This window comes from Paralichthys olivaceus, chromosome 1, assembly GCF_024713975.1.
Source record: "Paralichthys olivaceus isolate ysfri-2021 chromosome 1, ASM2471397v2, whole genome shotgun sequence".
NCBI classification, from domain to species: domain Eukaryota; kingdom Metazoa; phylum Chordata; class Actinopteri; order Pleuronectiformes; family Paralichthyidae; genus Paralichthys; species Paralichthys olivaceus.
Genome location: NC_091093.1, coordinates 25,101,261 through 25,124,959, shown reverse-complemented (window position 1 = coordinate 25,124,959; position 23,699 = coordinate 25,101,261). Strand labels below are relative to the sequence as shown.

The 23,699-nt window shown below is 43.2% G+C and overlaps 1 protein-coding gene across 1 annotated transcript; it reads right to left on the bottom strand.

Moving 5' to 3' along the window:
• Positions 1-2,331: 2,331 nt before the first annotated feature.
• Positions 2,332-23,470, bottom strand: LOC109637192 (mothers against decapentaplegic homolog 6-like). Its single transcript, XM_069525842.1, has 4 exons — positions 22,122-23,470; positions 20,479-20,532; positions 19,882-19,959; positions 2,332-3,318 (listed from the first exon to the last, which is right to left on the bottom strand). The coding sequence occupies exons 1-4, from the start codon at positions 22,864-22,866 to the stop codon at positions 2,678-2,680; spliced, it is 1,518 nt and encodes a 505-aa protein (XP_069381943.1). The 5' UTR covers positions 22,867-23,470; the 3' UTR covers positions 2,332-2,677.
• Between the last annotated feature and the right edge of the window lie 229 nt (positions 23,471-23,699).

Genomic DNA, 23,699 nt, shown 5'->3' with positions numbered 1-23,699 from the left:
CAGGGATAATTATATGGTGAAGGGGTGGAGCTGGTGAGCCAGCAGCAGAATTAGCCCGTTTTTCTTCAGTTCACAGTGAGGTCAGTGAACACCGCAGCCCTGGAGCCGAGGGCCAAAAACCCTCCTCCACCGCTCGCTGCCTGGGATCCATTTCATGGTCTCCATGACTCTGAGTCCTGACAAAGGAAAACAAAAAACAAAAGACAAGAGACCGGGCAGGGGTGTTTTCAGATGAGAAAACCAAAAAAAGAGATGGAAAAGAAACCTGGTAAGTTTTTGGACTGATCCCGCCAGCAGAAAGTCTCCCAACCCAACCCCTCCTCTGAATCCTTCCATTGTATCCTAACCACAAATCCCACACTTTGCCTGGAAAAGCACAGAGGAGAGGAGACTGAAATGTACATTGGAATCTTTGGGGGGTGTATGGGAATGTGCAGAGCTTTTATAAAAGATTTCTATTTTCAGTTCTATGTGTTGTCAAATGTAAGAGTTTAAAACTATGATGTATTCACCTACAGACGTGCTTTGACATCTTTTTGAAGTTCAGACTGAAACCCTACGGTAACACTGGAGAGGTTTTTATAGTTGCAGTGCTTCATTTTTCGTCTGTAGTGCTGCAACTTTGTAATCAACCCTTCCCTACTTTTCAAGCTAAAGTTAATTACAGGTTTCAGCAGAGCCGCCTGCAGAGGTTCAGGGTCAAAACAAAAATGCCTGCGCTGAGCTGAGCAATGTGCTGCTGCCTCTAAATACACGTCTCCCTCGTAAGGTTATAGTTCTTCTTTCTTCTTTTTTCATCTCACTGTTCTTTTCGCAACCTCTTCCAACCCCGCGAGTATGAGTTTCCATAAATAATTGTGTCGTTGAAAGACTCAAACAGGATGCCATTACGCTATAAACACAAAACCTTCTCCTACCAGAGAGTTGGTTTTAGGCCTGAATGCCCTGCTGCGGTTTGTTGTGTAATCTCTAAGTTATGCACTTAATTTTCTTACCACTGGCACCGTGACGCCTTTAACTGTTTTCCATCGCTGCTGGTCCCGTTTAGAGCCAAGGAGACAGTTAAAACTTGATTATGATTCATACAGTTGGAACACATTTTAAAGAAGTGTGCAGTGTAAGATGCAAACAACAAAATGTGCATGAAAATGAAAGCTCAGAGGTTCACTTACTGATTTTCTGAGCTTTTAGCTGCATCTCAGTCTTCTTCAGCAGATAGAGGCTGGCTCATGGGCCAGATTTCCCCATTTGACAGTATCACCAATACTGGCTGTGTGTTTTCTCACATAGTTTATAATCTGAGTGGTGGTGGGCTGAACCAGATGCAGTTTTCAAATCCACATTAAAAACTCTTATTCACAAGTGCCTAAAGGTTCAGTGTGTAGACTTTAGTGATATCTAGGGATGAAGTGTCATGTTGCAGCTGAACACTCCTCATTTCATCCTGCCCTTCCGAACATGAAAGAAAACCTGTGGTGAACTTCAGTTGTCATGAAAACTCAAAAGGTTTTACTTTGTCCAGTTTGTCCGACAGTTAAAAAAAAAACTCACCTAAATCTCACACACTGAACCTTTAACTAAACTATTTAACAATATCTGACGGTCATATCATCATTTTATTTGATTTCATAATTTTTCACACACTATTTTACGTGTTATTATTTTACTCATAATACTTGAGACGGTGAAAGTGCTTACAACTTACTTGCTCTTCAGTAAAAATCAATACCATTCTCATATCTGTCTTTCAAATATTCAACGAGACGGCAAGTTTAAGTTATCACAGTAAAACTCTGCCAGACAGCACCACATCAACATTTTAACATAAGGTCAAAGTTTGGACACGTTCCTGTTAAAATGTCAAGAATATGTCTTAGTGAGCCAATTTGAGAATAGAGTGGAAAAAAAAGGTGAGCGAGCGGAAGGTGTTGAGGACATTTCTAACATGACGCCTGCAAAACTGAAAAAACTAAAAGAATACAAATATCTCAGGATGTTAAAGAAATGTCACTCATGTAGTAGATGCTGACAAAGACATCAACTTAGAAAGACAATGAGATTCAAGAGCTTTTTTTGTGCTGTAAATAAATAACATGTGATTTTGGCGGCAGAATTTACACGTCATATCCTGCCTCCTGCTGCTCCACTCGAGACGCCACCCATCACCTGAATGTTCCGGACGTGAACATGTCGGACCTGTTGAATCCCCTGCTTCGTTCTTCATATGTGCAAAGCAAACTCATGTCTGAAAACAGCTTGTGACCATTAGTGTCTTCCAATCCTAACTACTCCTCAGTTCAGGTAAAAGCACTTGAGATCACCACAGCGACCTACATTTCATACAAAAACTTTATTGAGAATGTGTGTATGTCATACATGTTGATGGAATTCCTAAATCATGAGAACACAAACCAGGTTTGTTTGGTTTTTACAGTTTATGTTTGACACTGAGAATCTGTAATGCATATAGAGAATCAAAAGTGCATATTCTTGTTCCTTTTTATTTTGTCCATATACACATTACACTATACATAAATAATTGCATTGTAAAAATGACTCAAGTATTTACATGTATAATATATTTTATATAATATATAAATTTTATATTAAATCTAGGTAGATTACAATTAGGATACTGGGTCAGGAAACCTCATGTGAGCGTGTGTGTGTTTGTGTGCTATCTGTGGTTGTTTAGTAGCACCTCCAGCCAGCAGGGACAGGAGGTGATGAACTGTCTGGAGTAGCATGGGCCCCATCCTTTAGCAAAACTAATGCGAACACTGTGAGGGTCCCAGGGCCCCTCCTGGCTCTCAGGCTTCACGTCATGCTCAGCCATCCAGTTGGAGCGTTCATAGTCAAACATCTTGAGGGAGAAGCCCGGCATCACCCTCTTCACGCTCAGCCCCCGAGCACTGGGTGGGTCCAGAGTGGGTGAGTGGACAAACACTGGGTGCTGGCTGCGGTTGTACACCCACACTCCGTCCGGCTCGCGGCTCAGCACGATGCCGAAACCAATTTTACTGCGTATCTGTTGTACACTGCTGCTGCTGCTGTTCCCTCTGCCCCCATGGCTGTGATGTCCGTGAAGGCCTGACGTGACGTGGCTACCCGGGTCATCGCGGCGGGTGTGGTAGGCATTGGCGTGGAGCTGGCCGAGGCAGAGGCCCGTGCCCTGAGGTAGGTCATAGAAGATACTGAGCGAGGGCTCGTAGGCTGGATAGAGGCGACCCACGCGTGTGCGCTGCTCCCAGTAGGCAACGCTGCACCAGTGAGAGCGATGTCCGCTGGAGGTTGAGGAGCCGAGGGAGGTACCAGTGTCTGAGGGGAAGAAAAGAGGTGGAAGAATTAATGTTTGCATTGGTAAGTACGCTAATTTTTTTATGACAGTAATTCCACTTGAAAGGAGGAGAATAATGTTATGGTAAGGGGGAGGAGGAAGGGAGGATGGCAGAGGAAGTCTTTACGCTCACTCAATTTTTTCTTCTGTTTTCACTACAGGGGGACGATAGCACAAAATCTGATTTTGGCCTGTGACCAAGAAACACCAGGGCCAGAATCTCTGATATCATTACCAACATGTTTTATATTATTAACAGCTAATGAACTATCATGTAGTGCAGAGCTAAATGTCCTGATTTATGAAGTGAATCATTGCTCCCTCCAAATACATTGGAAAACAGCGTTTCTTTAGGCTAAATGTCCCCGTTACTTAATAAATAACTACGTTACAACACAATGCAGCAGTAAGGCTTCATCCATCTACTACATTTTCTTTTGAAAAAGCTACGGATAAGCCTGACGTTCACTGTACTCTGAAGTTTTAGAGTCACTAAAACAGAGAAGTTTGCAAACGCTGTTGCGATATATATAACCAACGAATATGACCAGTCAACAAGCAAGTTGTGTGACGCCCCCGACCTCTGACCGTGTAGACCTGCAGATGAGAGGCAGCGCGGAGGACAAACCCTCATAAATTGTGTTTTGTCTCCAGGTACTTTACTTCTCGGAACTTATGGGGTAAAAGTTCCTCCACTGCCATGTGGTTTACATTTGCACACCAGCTCCATAAAGACGAAGCAAATTGGTCACCTGATGTATCAAAACCACGACCATCACTTCTCATGTCATTTGCAAATGTGTGTTATGTTGTCATCTACAAAAATGGACATCATAGTCTGGATGTCGTCGCTGGTTGTTGGTCGTTTGCTCAGGCTGCACCATCCTGACTATCCTCGGATCCGGCTCCGATTGGAAGTGTAAACATGACATCTGAATGAACTCGCAAATTTGGCAAGACGGCAAGGTGAGAGAGGTTTTCGGTGTGTTCATGGCATTGAACATGACGCACGTGGGGAAAAAATATAAAAGGCAAAGGCTTTATTGTCCTTTTTCAGCAGGTTTATTCGCTTTTAAAAAACCCGAATGAACCGTCCAATTTTAGAGACATTACGTTTTTTATGTATATCAGTTAAGCCCATCTATTAATATTTTTTTCCAACAGAAAAAGGAAAATGTTTTTTGCAACATTGTGAATGTTATAGTTATAGTTATAATTTAAAACTGAAAAAACTAAAGTTAGCTTTAACTAGACACCTCACATACAGTGGTTTATATCTGTTGTAATGCTTGTCCATATGTGACACTTCTTGAATGTATAAATGGACTTGACAACATGAAGTTAGGAGGAATGAAAGAAAGAACCAGGAAGCCGCAAGTAGCTATTTCATCTTTTACCTATAGAACCTGTAAAGATTTTCTATGTGTTCATGTGCCTTGTAATTATTGCTCCTCAGTATATGATTCATGTCACTCGCACAGTTCTCACTGAACTATTCGGTAACTCCATATGTTCCGTGTGGCATCGTCCTCTCTCGTTCGCTGCCTTTCTTCACTCGCTTCTCCATGTTTTCCCTGTAATTTATCTTCTGTCGTGTTTGTGTATTTTGAAGAAACCGTCAACGGCCTGATCACCCCTCTTCTTTCACCGACACCCCTCACCATCTCCCTCCATCACACTCCTTCAGGACCGCAGTTAAAGAGGAGGTGGAGAGCAGCAGAGAGGGGAGCGGGGGGTGGAAAGCATTCAGCTCTCTGTCAACGTAGCGCAAGCCCATGAACCCTTGACCCCCCAGCCTTCATGCTATCAGCTCACATTAACTCCCACACAGAGTGATGCCATTATTTTGCTCCAGAGACTCTATTGACACAGAGGATTTAAAGACCCATGTGCCTGTGGCCCCATTCCTTTCATTTTCATCCCCTCTTCATCCGCCAGGGGCCAGAATGGTTGTGGCCCTTCTTCCGTAACAAGTTGCTTATGGACGAAACCAGGACTGAGATTATGCTGTAGGTGTGTTGTGTTTGCACAGCGGCCATTTTCGTTTCAGGGCGACAGAGTATATGATGGGTGGGTGGGGTGTACGGGGTGAGGTGGGAGGAGGCGGTGGGGATGGGAGGAGGAGGAGGAGGAGGGAAGGACATGTAGGAGGAGACAAGTGGACACACGCACACATACACATACACACACACACACACACAGTAGATGATGAGATAGGGCCCCACACATGCACACGTACACACACAAATTGGGCTTTCAGATCCAAACAGTATGACTATAACACACACACACACACACACACACACACACAAAATTGCGCTTCTCATCTGAGGCCCACGTGTGTCATTAGTGAATTCCAGGCTGGCAACTCCTGCGGTCTGGAGTTTTTACAGCTCTCCAATAAGAGAGCTGGCTGCTCAGCTAGCAGGATCTCTCTCTCTCTCTCTCCCTCTCTCTCTCTCCTGCACACACACTCACACACACTTTTACAAGCTGTGCTCTTCCCTGTAATAAGGCAACACAAACATGTCTGGGGGAAACACAGGGAGACTTTATGAGCTCATGATCAGATTAATTCCCAAAGACGACATAAAACAAACTGGGACTTTCTGGGGTTTTTTAGACACGGTGCACTTTAATTTCTCGGGTAATGAATGATGCCGCGAAAGGATAAAGTATCAAACCCGGGCTTTTGAGTTTATGATGCACTAAGAATTCATAGCGCTGTCTGTATAATGTAAACAGAGAGAGGGTGAGAGAGCGAGAGAGAGGGCAAAAGAAAATTATGGAGACTCTTTTTATTTACCAATTATCTGGGAAAAAGTCCCAGAAAACTTGAATTTGGATCTAATAATTCAAATCTTGGACTGTAACTGTGCTGTGATATTTACTCTCCTATTTAATCTAAGTTATTCTGCTTCAGCTCAGTTTTGTTTTACACCCATTTTCTTTTTAAATGTCTTTTTCTGTGTTAATTTAACGAGGAAGGAGCGGGAGAGCAACCGACTTCTTCAATGAAATTTGTACAGAGGGGTTCAAACTGGAGGTTATCAGCATGTTTGTTTTCAAGAGAAGGAAGTAGAGAAAACTGTGTGTGAATGTGCGTGCGTGCATCTGTATGGGGGCTGGCAGCAATTACAGTGTCCTGCAAGTATTTAAGCCAACCACCATTTAACAGGCCTGTTTACCAATTAGATAAGTAGTCTTTGTTATTTCATTTCAAAATCACTGTCTTTTAGTGCCAATCTCATCCAAATCACACTTTATACACCACGCTGCTGTGTTTTTATCCAGGTGGAAAAAAAGGAGGAATAAAAAACAAATAAATAATCAAAGTTCAGGGGTCAGACAGTTTCCTGCCGGCTCTCCACAGACTGCCTGGATATTAAACCACGACACATCTCATCTTTCCTTATTCTTTTCCTCCTCTTTGATTTGTCTCCCTGTCACAGCTGAAGACATATTTAAAAGAACTGTTATGTTTCCTGCTGAAAGTTAGAGGACTGATGCCGTCCACAATACTCCAGAGTTTTCCAGTGCCTAAAAAGGTAAAGTTTGAAAACACTGCTGCTATACATCAGTATTACTTATTATATGGCTTCATTTTTAAAGCACAGTTTTGTAATGGTTGTTTCTGTAGTTAAATTTTGTTTGTTTGTCTTGTTTGAAAACCAAAATGCACAAACAACAATTTGAAGATCGGTGACCCCATCCTGTCGACCCTCTGCATGTTTAACTTGTCGTTTCACACAAGGTACAAAATGATCATCAGTTAGTTCTGCAGGTGCTGGTAGGTGGATTTCTAAGGTGCTTGCAGCTTCATATGTTCTCAACAAACATTCTCAGCTTGATAAAGGAAATGCATACTTCTCAAACAAATTATTCCTCCCTGCTTTCTCTCTGTCCAGGTTGAGCGGTGCAGACTTCCTCCTGCTAACCTTAACCTGCACATAGGAAGAAAGGAAAAGTGGAGAGGCAAAGAGAGAGAGAGAGGGGGTGAAGGTCGGAGCGGGAATTGAGAGGGAGAGAGAGAGCGGGAGAGAGAACGAGAGAGAGAACCTGCCAAGCATAACCAGCATCCACGGAAAAAATGAGGGGAGAGAAAGAGACTGTGAGAAAGAGAGGGAGGGAGGGAGGGAGACCCTTGTCTTTCATCCAGTGCCAAGGATTAGATTCTCCTCCAGTTATTAGACTCTTCCACTGTGCTGAAAGAAGCGGGTGGGATGGGGAGAGAGTGGATGGAGGAGTAGGGGGGGTGTCGGGGGCGGACAGAGGGACGAGGGGGATAGAATTCAGCTACTGACCAGTGTCGGTCGCACCTAAGATGCTTTGTTTTTATTCAACTTCCTCAAATTTCCTCCCGAAGCTCCAAAAAAGTAGAAATAAAACAAAATGAGGGAATAAAAAGAAAACACCCCTCCCCCACTGCAAATGGAAGGTTCAGTGTTGTTCTGGACAACTATCATTACAGGGCAACTTCAATCCTGCAAGCCACATTTAAGCTGGCGTCTTGACTATCTCTGCCATCAGAGGGCTGCGTTATCGCCAGACATGGCCTCTACAGTCAAACACAACGGGGCTCTTGCTCACAAACATGCACACACACACACACACACACACACACACACACACACACACACACACACACACACACACACACACACACACACACTACTTCCTTCATCCTCATTTTGGCTGGACCGCAACAGACGCAAATGTCTGCCGCTGAATGAGTCAAGTTACATGATTGGTCAGCCAAGGAGTTTCCCTGTCGAGGTGTTTGCCGTGGCAGTTTTGTGCCTTTGTTACAAATGGTGGCAATTTTCCAGGAGCATCTGCAACTTTTTTTTCCACAAAAAGTTCACTTGCGAAAAATTGAAATACACAGAATCACATCAGAATGGAATCACCATTCTTGTCAGCGCACCGTGACTTCACCTGTTTTTTAAGTGTTGTTTTGAAGTCTTGACTTTTGTCCAGCACCATCTTGACTTATTTAGGGGGGGGGGGGGGGGTCAATGTTTTAGTTAGGACGTAGCCATAGGAGTCCGTTGAGTAGTGCGTCTTGTGACGTAGACTGCTGCAGAGTTCAACCACACAACATTCTCTAGTTCCTGTTTGATAACACAAATCTCCATTAATTCATACAATCAGCCGACCACATTCCTTGAACCTGCAGGGCAAACCAAGCCACAGGAAAGTTACAGTGTGCCCTTGTAAAATTCCTAGGGAGACAAGTTTGGAGGCAGCTTAGAAAGCCGCTCCAAGAGGAAGAGAGAAAGTAACCAGTTTCCTGCATTTCTGCTGCGACTTCAAAGAGCCAGACGACTCAAGCCAAGGAATGCCTCAGGTTTTGCATACATCATTGCATCCTGCACGACTCTGCTGTCACGTCTCACAGCAATCACACAATCACGATCCACAGTTCGGCTTGGACCTCGCTTTTTATTTAGGGGGCTGCGTATGAAAAAGCAGGGGGAAGATTTCTGGAACAGTAAAGAGAAGAACACTAAAGAAAATGTTGGACTTGACTACACATAAAACTACGTAGGAAAATAACCAAAGAATAGGAAAGAGGTGAAGGTGTGTTTTTGTGTCTCAGTGTCCAGGGTTCAATCCGTATATTTACAAAGTCTGTTTCAGTCTCCCCCACAAGCCCAACACAGGGCTTGTTGCCTTCAATCCAGTTCAAACAATGAAACACAGATACAACAAAAATAATCAGTTATGATACCGTGGATCTTTATAAACCAACAACCCAGGAAAGTAAACAGAAAGAGTCTGTGTCACTTCAATAACAACAGCGTTCCTATATACAATATATTCACGTCACCAACGGTACCACCGATGGTCAAGTCAGTCAGTAGGCCGGCCGGCAGCTTCAGGGAATAAACAATCCACCAGATGATTTCCCCCTGACTCCAACTTCAGGGACGAGGCCTCTGCTACTGTGCATCGACAACACACTTTGTTAACGGTAAAACAGACGATCCTGTCCGACCTCCATGCTCACTGCGCTGAAGCTACAGGTCACTTCTGTGTTTTTTCATATTACTTGGGGTTGTGATATGATTCCAGTGTGATGGGAACGTCTTTGCGTATTTTGGTTGGACCCCGATTTTGATATTACATTTTATTGGCGGAACTTCTAGATTTTTTTCTATATAGTTGAATAAATTAAATAATAATTCAATCAATTTGGATAAATCAGAGTGCGCAGAATGATTGAAGCAGGCTGATTGGGATTGTGTTACCGTGGGTGGTCTCGAACTTTAAACTCCCTGATCCTCATTTTGAATTCCTTACTGTAGATTTAGTTTCAGGGCAACATTTTCAACTGTTTTTAACTCAACTTAACCAACTATGCAGGATGAGGTTTGGACTGAAGCCTAAATTATACTTTCACAGGACATTAAGGTGTCACAGCGGCTACAGTACGATTTATAGACTCTATCTCTCATCCTCACTGTTGTAGCAACAGTGTTTACGCAGATTGTTTGATCGATTGCTGAGCTTTCCGTCTCTGCCTGATGCAATCATTCTTGCAGTACTTAATTTGTGATGGCGAGCGGTGAAAAGAATAACATCAAAGTAAAAGTGTGCACTGGAAATAGCTTTGCTAGATTAGGACGAGATAATCTATCGAGTGTTGTTTGATAAGGAGAACATTCGTTGTCTTTCCGTGCAGCAAACACAGCGGTTCAATCACGGTTCACGTGGTGCAGCCCACATACATGTGGTTACATTTTTGTAGTATTTAACACAAATTACAAAGTCATGTTCATACTTACAGATTCCCCAGAGACACAACTACAGGTATCGTGACTCTGTCACAGAGCGAAACGTTGAGGTTTGAGGAAGACAATGTACAGCTTTGTGGAGAAATATGGAATAGTGTGTCTTTAAGAATAACTGGCCTTTAGTTTTGAACAAGTGACTGAAGAGAAATATGATTTGAATCTGAATAGGAAGACAAAAGCAGACACAGAGAAGCCGAGCTCAGTAGTTAACAAGTCTCCCCTCCCAACACATTCCTGGACAGGCCCTTTTCCTCGACACTTCCTCCCCTCGCTCAGCCAGTAACAGGGGTCAAGTTGACAAGTCTCTCATTGAGCCTCACATGATTCAACTACATGGCCTTCACTCCTCACACCATAATTACACACACGCTTATTGGTGGAATAGATTCATTTGTTCAACAGTGAATAAATTATTTCCAAAAACTTAATTTGGGAGAATTATGTGAATGTGAAACTCAAGTGTAGACGCACTGATAAAGAAATATGTGACAGACTGTGGACTGGCTACACAATGCACAATCCCTGAACAATCCCTCACAGTGTGACACAAGAACGGCGAGACTGGGAATAAGTAGAATGCGCAAACACATTTTGAATGAGCATACTATTATCTACATATTAAATCTGTTTCATTTGGGGAGTAGAGCAACACAACCTGTAAAGAAGTACGACCACATTACTGAGATGATATGACGAGTCTAATATTCACTTTCTTTGACCTCTGGCTTGAACTCTTGTCAGGTGACTTTGTTGCTTTCTTATTTACCTAACATATATGCATTCCTGAAAATGTAAACAACATTAATTTGACCAGATATTTTGGTGTTTAAGACCTGTCATGCTGACTTTTATTCTGTTCAGACATTTAAACAATATTTTGAAATGAGACTCGTCCAGAAATCACATGAGAAACTGGAGGGTTGCAAACGATGCTTTTAAAGGTACAGTGTGTAGAATCTTGAGATATCTAGTGTTGAAATTACATGTGAACACCCCTCACCTCACCCTCTCCTTCCAAACATGAAAAAGAACCTGTGGTAGCCTTTAATTCTCATAAAAACTCAAGGTGTTTAGTTTGTTCAGTCTGGACTAATGTAAAAAACATGGCGGCCTCTGTGGAGAGGGTCCCCTCGATGTAAATATAAAGTATTTGAATATAAATGGTCTTTTCTGGGGTAAAAAAAACTACAATTCATACAATTTAGATGAAACAAACTCCTGAAAACATCATGAGGATTATTCTACATTACATTTCTGCCGATAGTTCCCTTTCACCTAAATCTTACACACTGGACTTTTAAGTTTTCTCTGCCGTTGAACATAGTTACAGTGCACAGGTAGTGGTGACGATGGTCAAGAGCTTCAGCTAACAGTTAACAAACAGGTTTTATCATTCACTCAGAGATGATCTACGTCTTCGGGGCAGACTGGACACTGCAATGACCCTCAAGCTATCAGAAGCCGTTTTAATGCATTAACTTTCTCTGCAGGTTGTCTTCCAAATATGAACAACGCAATCGGAGATTCTCTGGGTGAGACGTGTTCGCAGCAGGAAAATCTCTGGAGTGTTCAGGCAAAGGGTGCCGTCTGGGTAGAAGATGCAGGAGACAGAACTATACCAGCGGTCCCAAATTTTTGATGACAAATTGTTTGTTCATATCACCAAAAGCTCTCAGATCTTGTTGTCTTTATTTGACACTTCCTCAGCTCCCTCTACAAGTATGTACCTCTTTTTCTTCCTGAGATATTTGTACTCTTTGTGTGTTTTTTTCAGTTTTGTGTCGGAATCTGTGTCGGAATCATCATCAACACGGTGAATTCTACAGACGTACTCCTGCTGTATTCTCACAAGGGCTCACTCGGACATTCTCCAGGGTTATTAGGGGGCTGGTATCAGAAAGTCTGCAGAATGTCGAGCAACCGACATTTGCGTTCTCACATACAGGCCCTGCAGATAATTTCAGAAGCGTCTAGAGTTGTGTATGTCTGAAAGCAGTGATTAGTCAGTGATTAAATGGGCAGCCTGGGCTGGGGCTAGCAGGTTAGCATGCTAATAATAGATACAAATAAGTGACAGAAATGACAGAAACGCATGCGTTTGAGTTGCTTTTGTTTTCCGTAGCTGGAAACAACTCTGGGGGGGTAAAGGAATAAAATTTGATGCTCAATTTTTGAACAATTGTAATACATTGGCAAGTAATTTTGCTCATGCTAGCATTGGCTAAGTAGCAATAGTTAAAACGTACATATATGCAATTTAAGCAGAAATATTTGTAGCAAAAGTATTGTTTGTGTCTCTGCATGTACGATTTATTCCACGTGACATGTATATCATCCTCTAAGTTTTCAAGGATTCATGTGACCTGAGTAAAAATCTGAACTGACCTCAACATGCCAACGGCACATGGAGTGTATGTAAACTGCCAGACATACAAACAAAAGAGCACTTCTTCTTGCTTTTCAGAAGTCATCATTACTGTATATTATCTTTGGAATGTGTCTGAGTATGCAAACCCCCTCATATAGCATGAAAACAAGCAAGTCCATGACTGCAGCCTTTCAAGGACAAGCAGAAACCATGGACAGGGTTTTAGTCATGGCAACAAATGGCTCATCATTGAAATGAAATCAAGTGATTTAAATGCAACAACTCAAATTACTCGAACAATGATTTCAGTGTAAACATAGATAGTCAATATTGTGTCTATCTCCAAGTCATCTAGTGTATTTAATGCTAAAATGAACGATACAAATTACTGCAACGTCTCACGTATAAAAGCGTCTAGAGCAGCATCTAACAAGAGATTATATTAAAAAAATTATAGCTTTATTGAAAATGTCTTTATTTTTCAGAAATTTCAAACATGGCCTTATATTTCTTATCAAACTCACAGAGTCCAGCTGAAATACTGGATGTGTTTTACTGTCTATGTGGTTTCCAATATTATTCTCAGCAAACAATCACACGCTTGTTCTCACTACAACAACAGCAGCTCCATCGCCCAAAAACTGCTTGAAATGTTGCTTTCCTCAAATAAACTTTGGTCCTAATTCTGCGAGCTCACAAGCACGGGCGACAGTTTCCTACTTTTCATAGAGTCAGAGCCTCTCGACATCTGCAAAGAATCTTTAGGTTCAGCAGCATGGCAGCATTCCATTAAAATCCAAATTGCGAGCTGGCAAAAACTCTGAGGGAACAACGGAAAGCCACAGCCAGTCCTGTAATTTAAACCTTATTTTAAATTGTGATGGGCTGACAACATGGACCGAAAGAGAGAGGGAGCAAATAACAGTGAGAGGGAAGACGAGAGAAAGAAAAAGAGCAAAGGAGTGAGTAAAACTAACAGCTGAGGCTAAACTGAGGGCATTTTTCAGACAACTAAGAATATCTAGATCATCCACGAGGACAGAAGTAAAGTTTACACTGAGGACGTAAATCTGTAAAAGTGGGCTTAAGTATGACAAGAATAAAGATGAAGAGCAAAAAGACAACTTTTACTTCACGATCTGTATTTCTACGGAAGTGTTACACTTTGTAAATACACTGTAGATATTGAGTTAATCGAAATATTTGAAACATGCATCTGCATTCCCTGTAAATATATCTGTAACCATCTGCATTACAGGCTTTGCACAAATACACAATGCAGTGCTCCTTCTATTAGTTTTGAGAGAATGACAAACAATGGAAATAAATAAATATGTCGCTTTGCATTTTTCTTTAATTTCTGCTTTTCTTGTCGGATGACACAGAAACCATCTTTCTGACATGGACTCGTATCTGCACTGACAGACACGTCAACGTTAAAGCCTCGTTCAGCTTCTGTCTCCTCACTTCTCTACACGTTCAGAAAAGTTTAAGATAATCACATATTTCAGGATTGAATTTACAGCAGTTTTCTCTGTATCAATCCTGTTCATGGATTAACCCTCAATGGAAATAACCATGTTGTAGTTTTTTATTTCATAGAGTAACAGCACATGATTACACAAAAGTGATTAAAAGCGCATGAAATGATGATATGATAAGATAAGAGCTATTGTTCCACTTTAACCGATGATTTATTTAGTCAATAAAGTTGCTCATTAATTTCTAATTAATATTATTTATTTTATGAGGGACTATCTTATCTCCTACGCAGGCTCTGGGTCATGTTGATCATTGGCTTTTGCATTGTTGAATACTGGACATTAATTGGACATTGTGATGTGTAATTTTATATCAACATACTGTGACAAGACAGTGACTAAATAAACATTGTAGTCACATGAGCAGATGTATTCAAGTTGGATGTTTGAGGAGGAAACAAATGAAAAATGCTCAGTGAACATTTCACTAATGTATTTTCATGTCAACAATTTATGTCTTGCAACAACAATCCCTCATTAACTTAATAGAAGTCTTAAACATTTCTGTCCAAATATATTTACTACGGCATATTGTTAATAAACTATAAATTCTTGGAGACATGGTTGTAATAACAGTGTTAACATTCTGGCATTAGACCAAACATGTGTAAAAAAAAATACATAAAAAGACAAACTGACATAAAAGAGTTCTGAGTTGCGCTCTGCTCTGCGACGAAGGCTGCTTGTAGGGAAAACGAGCCGTGATGGAAAATATTTGAGGAAATGGCAAATGGTTAATGGGCCAGCACTTGATGTTGAATTCCATAGTCTAATGTGTCTCAGTCAGGCATAAGAGCAAGTGTTGTACGTGTGCCAGCAAACAGGCTGGAGGTTCAAGTCACTGCGAGGACCCGTCCAGACACAGACAGACTGATTCTCTTGGGACGAAGCAGAATGTGGGTGTTTACGTTTTGTCTTTGCACTGTCTTTCAGCGTCTCGGGACTTTGACGCACCATTGGAATGATTTTCACTTTTCTGCAAAGGTGTCTCGTTAAATATTCATGCTTCCGAGCGTCAAATCTCTACCTCAGAGAGTCTCAGTAGATGATTTACAAATCCTTGTCCAACTGTGTCAACCTGGACTGACCTGGGAGGCTTCACACTCTCTCAACTGATGGCGCAGACCAACTCTTAAAAACTGTCTCCCAAACATCCAAGAATGTCGGCTCAGCTCCGCGTTTCTTAAGTATTAACGGCGATATGTTCAAACATGTATCAGGTGTCACTCTCCGGAGTCAGACCCTCTTATCCCCCCCGCCTCCCACCTCTTTCACTCCGAGACCCTATACTCCCCCTCACCTTCCCAATTTCCCAACATTCCTGGGCCGTGCCCCATCAGTCAAAGGGCCGATTCATAGGGTTAATGCTGCAGCGAGTGCAGACAGGGCTTTGAGACAGGATGTTTGGCTGATACCTTGCTCTGCTTAAGCAAACAAGCCACCAAAATATGATTACTGAGCAGAGAGGGAGCAGACCTCTTGTCTTAATTCACTGCATCCACACCGTTACTAATGTCCACTAAGTATTATTGCTCTACTTGTTTCCACATGTTCAAAAGCCAGAACCTAATGACGACAAGGTGGACAAATGTTTAACGGTTACGAGGATGACAAAAGATGGCATCGCTAACTCTCTGGCATCGTCCTTACAGACTATTGATCCTTCACGATAAATATAATGCCACTGTAAACACTTCAAAAGTTTACTGTTGTGCGTTGATTACAAAGCAGATGTACAAGTTATTACGTTTACTTCTTAGTACTATCGATGTACTGAGGCGGACAGAAATATCTTTAGAGGAATCCTGTCATGGGTTTTTGTACATCTTGATCTGTTTGGTTGCACAGAATAAGTCCATTGATTTTCTTCTATGATTAATCAGTCAATTGATTATAAATTCATTAAGCTCAAGGACGTTAGTGCAACGGGGGGTAATAAATTCATGCAGGCATTTGGCTGTGACTGTTACTGATTATAATGGAAATTGAGAAATACTTTTATAAAAGTAAAGAGACTTAGTCCGGCCCTTTTTCTGTGTAATTCAAACTGCAGGATTTGTTGCTCTCTCTGGTGGATATTAACACTGTTTCATTAAATCTTTCTCACATAATGTCCTGGGGTTTCCTTATGGGCAGGTACTTAACAACTGTAACGACCAACATTTTCTCCATTTCCCTTTTCATTTAATTAATAAAAAGCTTTTCTTAGAAATATCTCCTTGTAATTTTGTTTGGGTTCCAGGAAATTAGTTGGAAAGCATGTGACCCGTAAAACAAAATGACCGGCATCATCGCCAAATATCGTGACCGTTAGCGACCGACCAACTGCGCCACAGGAACACTGGCGAACACTGGTAATGATTATAGGTTATTCCTGTGCTGTAACCAGAAGAGAAAAATATGTTGAAGGAAGGCAGCGGTAGGAAATAGTGCAGATATTCCAGAAAATGTGTATTTAGAAAGAGGGCAACATAAGCATTGTCCAATACGGTGAACAGCAGACATGTGACTTCTATCTATACATCAATTACAAGAGTAAAGAACAGGAACATTTCAGCAAATCATGTGATTGGTGAGTTTAGCTGTTTTCAGACAGGACCTGAGGGTAAAATCCGGAGAATTGGCTACGAAGTTTACCCACAAGTTTGCCTTTCACACATGAACAACACAACGGGAGGTTCTCTGCACAGACGCAATCACAACGGCAAGAAATCCTCCATCTCATTCAGGCGAGGGGCGGAGCAGCCGGGCGCAACAGACGGAGGCAGGATGTGATGTATTAACTCTGCTACAGAGATCACATGATTGTGTCATATACGTGTTTGTCGCTGCTTTTTCACCCGGAGATATTTGTTTTCCTCTGAATGTCTACGGACATTGTACTAGGAGGCCAGAGATAACTGAAAAGAACTGTGGAGTCCAGTGCGTGTCTAAAAGCAGCTTATGTGTCTGTGTGTGTGTGTGTGTGTGTGTGTGTGTCTGTGTGTGTGTGTGTGTGTGTGTGTGTGCGTGTGGCCTTGCTCCACTGTATTCGTGGAGTCCAAAAACCATCACCCCACTGTGTTGAGGTTTTGCCAGCTCTGCGGGGACCAAAACACTGGACCCCACACATTCGATTGGCAGTTTGAGGATTAAGAGGATTTTGTTTACTGGTTAGAATGAAGTTTTGGGAAAGGGTTGGTGTTGTGATGGTCAGGAGGAGGTATGTCAATGACTGGTCTCCACAAATGCAGTAAGACAAAAACGTGTGTGTGTGTGCGTGCATGTGTTTGTCCTGATAGCACCCCTATGCGAGTACTCTGAGACGATCTTATCACTAAGTCAGATAGAAATTCCTCCCTGTCTCTCTCCTTGTTACAAACACAGACACACACACACACACACACACATACACACACACACACTGACAACATGCAAGTGAATGACATGTTTTGTTGGAGTCATACAGGGATGGTCCGAGGAGATATGAGTCTACTTAACTTCCAGTAGACGTTTCCCTTTTCAGAGCCGCAGCTTTCTGCTGCAGTTTAAAGGGAACGTTAACTGATTGAATGATAAAGGAGAACAGGGCAGAGGTATGTATGGACCACACCCTCCAGCAGCCTTCTTTTTCTCTAAGCTAAGGTACAGAGCTGGCTTTAAATGAATAAAAAAAAAAAAAGATGTTAAAGCGCCGCAGCACATGTTCAATGCTTGTATTTGTTCTAAAGAAAACATCACAGGCTTTGGATGATGTGCCAGAGGATCATCTACACACAAAAAGATTCATTTACACTCTTGAAAGATCCAACCAGCATCGAGGGGTTTTTAAGCTGCAGTCGATTCTTTGATACATGTTGAAATAAGCTTCGTGCTCGGCTTGTTTCCCCTCATTCTCTCGACGCAGGAGTTTCATAACCTGTCAAAGTTAACAACAATAGCTGCATGCAGATTTCTTGGCTACCTCCGTTTAGCCAAGTCTCGCTCCCACTCACGCTCTCTCCAGTTCTCGGCTCCAGTGTTCCGGCGTGGGGGGCAGGGGATCAGAGACCACACACACACACACACACACACACACACACACACACACACACACACATGCACGCACACGCACTCACACACAGACTCACCCAAACACTCACACACACACACATCTTGTCAGAAGACTGATCTATATCCACTCGTTTCACCGGGCAAAACAATAGGACGTGTCCTCTGTCTCACTACTCCCACTACTACTACAGCTTGGAGAGGCTCAATATCACAAACTGACTTTTGACCTTGACAGAACAGACTTGATGATTTTTAAACACAGATTTCAAACACAGTAAAGCAATGATTATCCTCACGCCTCTGGTCGACACGCACGGCCTCTATACACGATCAGCCACAGCTCTCTGTCTTTGGGCTTCTCGTCCACATGCAAATAATGTGTGATGTCGCTAAAATGTTGATTTTTACAAACGCCTTGTGCAGATTTTCAAAAACTCCCATTTCTGTGCAGATATGTGCAAAAACTATGAAGTCACAGATAACTTTGCTCTCATGCCCACTCAATGTAATGAGCGTCAGCCAGAAACAACAACAAAGGCGGCTATATACGGGTTGACAGGAGAATAAGCTCACAATGTTCCTCTCTGGTACTTGAAGGAGACTTTATTTGTTTTGGGGTGTTTTAAGGGTTTTTGGTGTAATTATAAGACTCGATGTATTTCATTTTGACCACTTCTAATCTAAAAAAGTTGAATATAACTGGAGGTTTCATCTCCTGACAGTGTGAAGCAGACTCTGCAACAGTTGTGAATTTAAAAGCCCGGAAAGGACAAGTGAACAGTTCATTGAATAAGCAAAACAAGGAAAATCTGAAAGTGACTTCAGTATTTGTAAAAGGCTGCTTACAGCTCTGCTCTAAACACGACAACTCTAAACATCAACAAGGAGGAGGTTTCTTGGAATCACGTCGGTGTCTCTCTCAGAGGACTCCGACAGGTCTGCGATGCAGTGACAACACTACACAGACTTAATCGCTGCCCATTCACCTCTCAACACCATCCACAAGTGAGCCTGGGGAGGCTTCATCCAGTGGGTTTGTGGGTTTCTTCTAACGCTACAAGCACCTCTCCACCCGACCCAGGCACGTAAACAAATAAAGCTCCAGTTTCATCATCTAGAGGGGGCTGTTTCCTGTCCAAACTCAGCCCTCAGCCCACAGCGACCCCCCCAACCCCCCCACCCGATATACACACGCACACAAAACTCTACACCTCCGCCTCATCAGAGCTGCTCGGCTCCCCCGCCCCCAAAATGCCAGTCTCTTTCCACTGCTCAATTGCCGAGAGGAATGGAGGGATTTGAGGGAAGAAAGAGGGAAAGAGGGGGATGGGTGGTTTGAGAGGCAAAGGGGATTGGGAGTATGCACAGGGATCTTATTGCAGCTTCATCCCAGAGAAAAATTTTTTTGCTGTGGAGAAAACATAGGGAGAGAGAAAGGCTACACTGCTGTGCCATCTCAATAGTGACAGACCCCAGAACCCCTCCGAGCTCTCCATACCTCCCTGACAACTTTATGGAGGGGAGTTTTTGGTTCTTAACAGCTTTTGAAAATAGGAAGGAAAGCACAACACAACATAATCACCCCAGCTAATGTAATTCACTATTTTATATAAACCTTCAAAGAGTAGATGAAGGCTGTGTTTACACACACACACACACACACACACACGTATAACTCAGAAAAACTTTGTTTCCCATTTGAGCCTCCACACTGATATGAGGGAGCAGCAGCTCTTTCTTCAGGGACACACATCGACGTGCAGCATCATACATGTGCCTGGTCACAGAGTTCATGTGACTCACCTGTGTAGTCTCTTGGCATGATGTGAGGCGGACTGGCAAGGGGGGGGGGCACAGTTTCAGTGTAAGACAGAGTTGAGTCTGGTGAAAGTAGAAAAACAACAAACATATAGAAGAAGAATGAGATCCAGATTATAACTTAACAAGTAATTCACTTATTTATAGAGCAGGAAAATCACACACGTTCTGTAGTTTTATATTTATTTAATTATTTTTAAGATTTATATGATAACAAACTGTTTTGGGAACTGGCCTCGTGTTAGAAAGAAAAGCTACTTGAAGGCATCTTGGAATTTTATGACATTTTTGATATGCAGCATCAATTAATGGATCGAAAAGGTTTTTGTCAAATAAATCACTAATGAAAATAGCACTGGTTGTGGCCTCAGACTGCTTTATTAGCACACACAGAGCCTCCCTGTTATTAACTCCATGTCGTGCTCACCTGAAGGGACGACGGGCACAGATAAGGCTTTACTAACTCTGTGTCACTTTCAGCACAAGCAGCTTTTCACTGTTAATCTGTGTTTCCAGTCTAAAAATACAATGTTGACACCACCCTGGTTTATGATGCGATAGCCTTTTTTTTTCCAAACTCACCCAGTGGCTTGTGTTCGTCTGATCGGGACAGAGAGTATGGAGGAGGAGGTGATTCTGGAAATACAACAGGAATGAAGGTTAAAATAAAGGCTGTGTGGTCTTGATCCTAAATTATCTGCAAAAAAACAACTGAATCAACAAAAACAGCTACAGTTTGAAAAGTTAATACAAAGTCACTGCGTAGTCAGTTATCACCTCCACCTAGAGGTTATGTTTTCACCTGCATGTTCGTTGAACTTAAATAATTCTAATAATCATCCATCAAGAATCACTCTTACTACAAACCAATATAATTGTGTCTCTTACTCAGTAAAACTGTTTCTACAGCTAATAACCTAGAGACTTGGTGCCTGAATGTACTTGTTCACAGATCTTTTTGTTTCTGGTTCAATTCTGCTTCACATGAGGTGACACGTTCATAACTAGGTTTTGTACCATCGACAGGCCGTCACGTTGGACCACCTAATTGAGCGTTTGTCGTCATTTTTGCGTCCTCGTTGTGTAGACAGGTTTAAAAAATATATACACATGTACAACTAAGATACTATTTTTAATTTGGCTGAGTATATTTTGAGTTGGTGGGGTCAGCCCCTCTTTCTTCACAATCTTATCTTGTTTGTCTTTCAGACTTTCTCACATGTGTAATTCCTCATTACTCCTCTAACCTGTGTAAGTAAGTATCGTCTCCTTCTCAAACATTTGTTCTTTCCTTTAAAACACACATGCACGTTGTCAAATTGCTTCTTTCACATCTAGGACACTTTCATTGACAGGCTCAGTGCTGCTGCACGACCAGTGTCTCCAGGCCACAGTGGACATGGGTTTGTGGCTGCGGCCCCTTTAAGAGCAGAGCCAGTAATTGCCGGAGTCCTCAGTCAGTCAGATACCCAGCGAGTCAGTCTGGCGCCAGCACTAAGCAAACTGTATATTATCGGCACTCCTTCACCTAAATAACAAGAGGAGGACCTCCTTGTCAGAGAAAAAAGAGCCTGAGTGCAACTTGAGAGCGACCTTCAATTGGATGATGTGGGAAGCAGCAAAGTTTTACGCAAATGTAAAAGTGTGTGCATGTAATGAGTTTGGAATGTGTAGAGGAAATCAAAGTATTGTTTGACGGTAGTAAAAGCTGAGTTATGAAAAGATGATTACAAAGTGCAGCATCGGTGACCTCAGGAGTGCCAGTGTCGGGGCTTTAGTGTGATTGTCATGAGTTCAATAAAAACACGACTTCATCAGCGATGAAGGAAAAGAATTTGTGCAAGTTGTTCCTGCTTCTGGCGCAACAATAACATGGTTGTTTAGCTGCAGGCAAACGAACAGCTGATATGTTGGGAATGACCAAAACTCCCATGTTACTGTATGGGTCATAAATCTTCATGTATGTAAACTCAAATCGTGACGCACTTCACTTCACAAACATGTTGCTGTGTGTCTGCAGGGTCGTTCACCTGATCGAGGACCAGAGAGTCTCAGCCTCCATTGAAGCAGATGTGATGGTTGAATATCAGTGGTGCGTAATTAGGTGTAAGTTGAACTGCAGGATAACATATTTACTGAAAGTTTAAAAGTCTCTTCTGAGGGGAAAAGGTCTCAGTAGAGCCAGGACCCTCGAGTTGAACCCCCCCTCCCTCTAGTGTCCTTACCTGGCCCACATAAGCGGCTGTAGTGATAGGGGTTGCAGCACACCTTTGCGCTGTCCACTGCGCCAAAGCTCTGGCAGTGGCACAGTGACTTGAGGTGGGCTGAGAGCGGCAGGTCGCTCCAGCGGTACAGCTTACACAGGAGATACTGTGGAGAGATGTGATGCGCACCGAGCCGCAGCTCAGTGCCCGGCACCATGACGCACTCGCTGGGGAGCCCTCCTTTGGCGTCCACAGCCTTCGCCAGGGCCTCCAGAGACCGTTCCTTAAGTCTCTTCAGAAAAACATGAGCGGTGCTCGCGAGTTCATCCTCCAGCCCAGCATGCCTCGTTGCGCACTGACAAGGCCCCCCTCTGTCTTTCCTCGGGGCCCAGTAAGGGCTCCGCGGTCGGAGATCCCATTCCCCAAACAAACAACACGTCACCGTACTACTGTCGCCCTCCTGTCCCGGCCGAGAGCCCCTGTGCTCCCGGACGCACATGGCACCGCGGTCATCGTCCGGCTGCTCCTCGTCCTCCCTCTCCGCGCACTCCGTCAGGTCCCCAGCCTCCCCCGTGAGTCCCGGAGACGGCTCGGCGCGTGTCACCGGCCGCTGCTCGTGTCTGTGGAGCTTCCCTGAGTGTCTCCCTGCACACGGACCGTTCCGTGCCCCCTCACCTCTTCTGCTTCCATCCCGCCCGTCGCTCTCGGTGACCAGACGGCTTCTCCAGAGTCGCCGTACAAGACCTGAGCGTTTCGACTTAAACATACGACAGCCTAGACAGTTTTGGATGTGTCCTGTCGGTCCCGTCCGGGTCTCGAAAGATGCCACATCTGATTTACACTCGTCGCGCAGGACCAGTGGTGTGTGCACGGTGCGCACAGCATGCGCAGCCGGGTGTCACCGTGTCCTGGCTCCCCTGCAGCATGAGAAGGTAATATTCAGTCATGAAGGAGAAGGCTCCACTCAGCCACCGCTCAGTGACCTGACACAGAGCCGTCAACCTCCCAACACTGTGGAGATCCTGCACACGATCCACCGACCATCGTCAGAGCTCCAAGGACGCGTGATCGGTTCAAAGAGCATCAGAAACTCAGCTCCGAAACTTTTACAGAGCGAACTCCCCGGCGAGTAAAATCCCTCCTTCACCTCCAGAAATTAAATCCTCACACCGCTGAAAGCCCGGAGATGTGTGCCCGCTGGTGGAAGCGACGCTCCGGCTGCAGAGCTCGGGGATGAAGCGGAGGTGGTCGGGGACTCCGGTGCCAAAACCCCCGAGCTGAGAAGTTGTTTTAGAGACAGAGCTGGAGTCACTCTACTCTCCTCTGTGTCCTCCGCAGACACACACACACACACACACGCACACACACACACACACGAACACACACGCACCACCATCAAGTTAGACACAGTAACACAGCGTCGACTGCTTTTCAAAATAAGACTCCTGGGAAACACACGGGGCATTTGTTTTTTGGAGAGAAAACGTCATAATAATAATAATAAGAATCATATAAATATATATAATATAAATATAAATAAATATTCTTTTGCAGGAGATTAATGTGATTGATTGTGTTATTTTGCAAATTAATGGATCA

Excerpts from the sequence above, each read along its gene's own strand:
- LOC109637192 (XM_069525842.1), bottom strand. The coding sequence starts at position 22,866 with ATGTTTAAGTCGAAACGCTCAGGTCTTGTACGGCGACTCTGGAGAAGC. Across the intron at positions 19,960-20,478 it reads AGACGAACACAAGCCACTGG|ACTCAACTCTGTCTTACACT; the intron begins GTGAGTTTGGAA and ends TACTTTCACCAG. Across the intron at positions 3,319-19,881 it reads CATGCCAAGAGACTACACAG|ACACTGGTACCTCCCTCGGC; the intron begins GTGAGTCACATG and ends TCTTCCCCTCAG.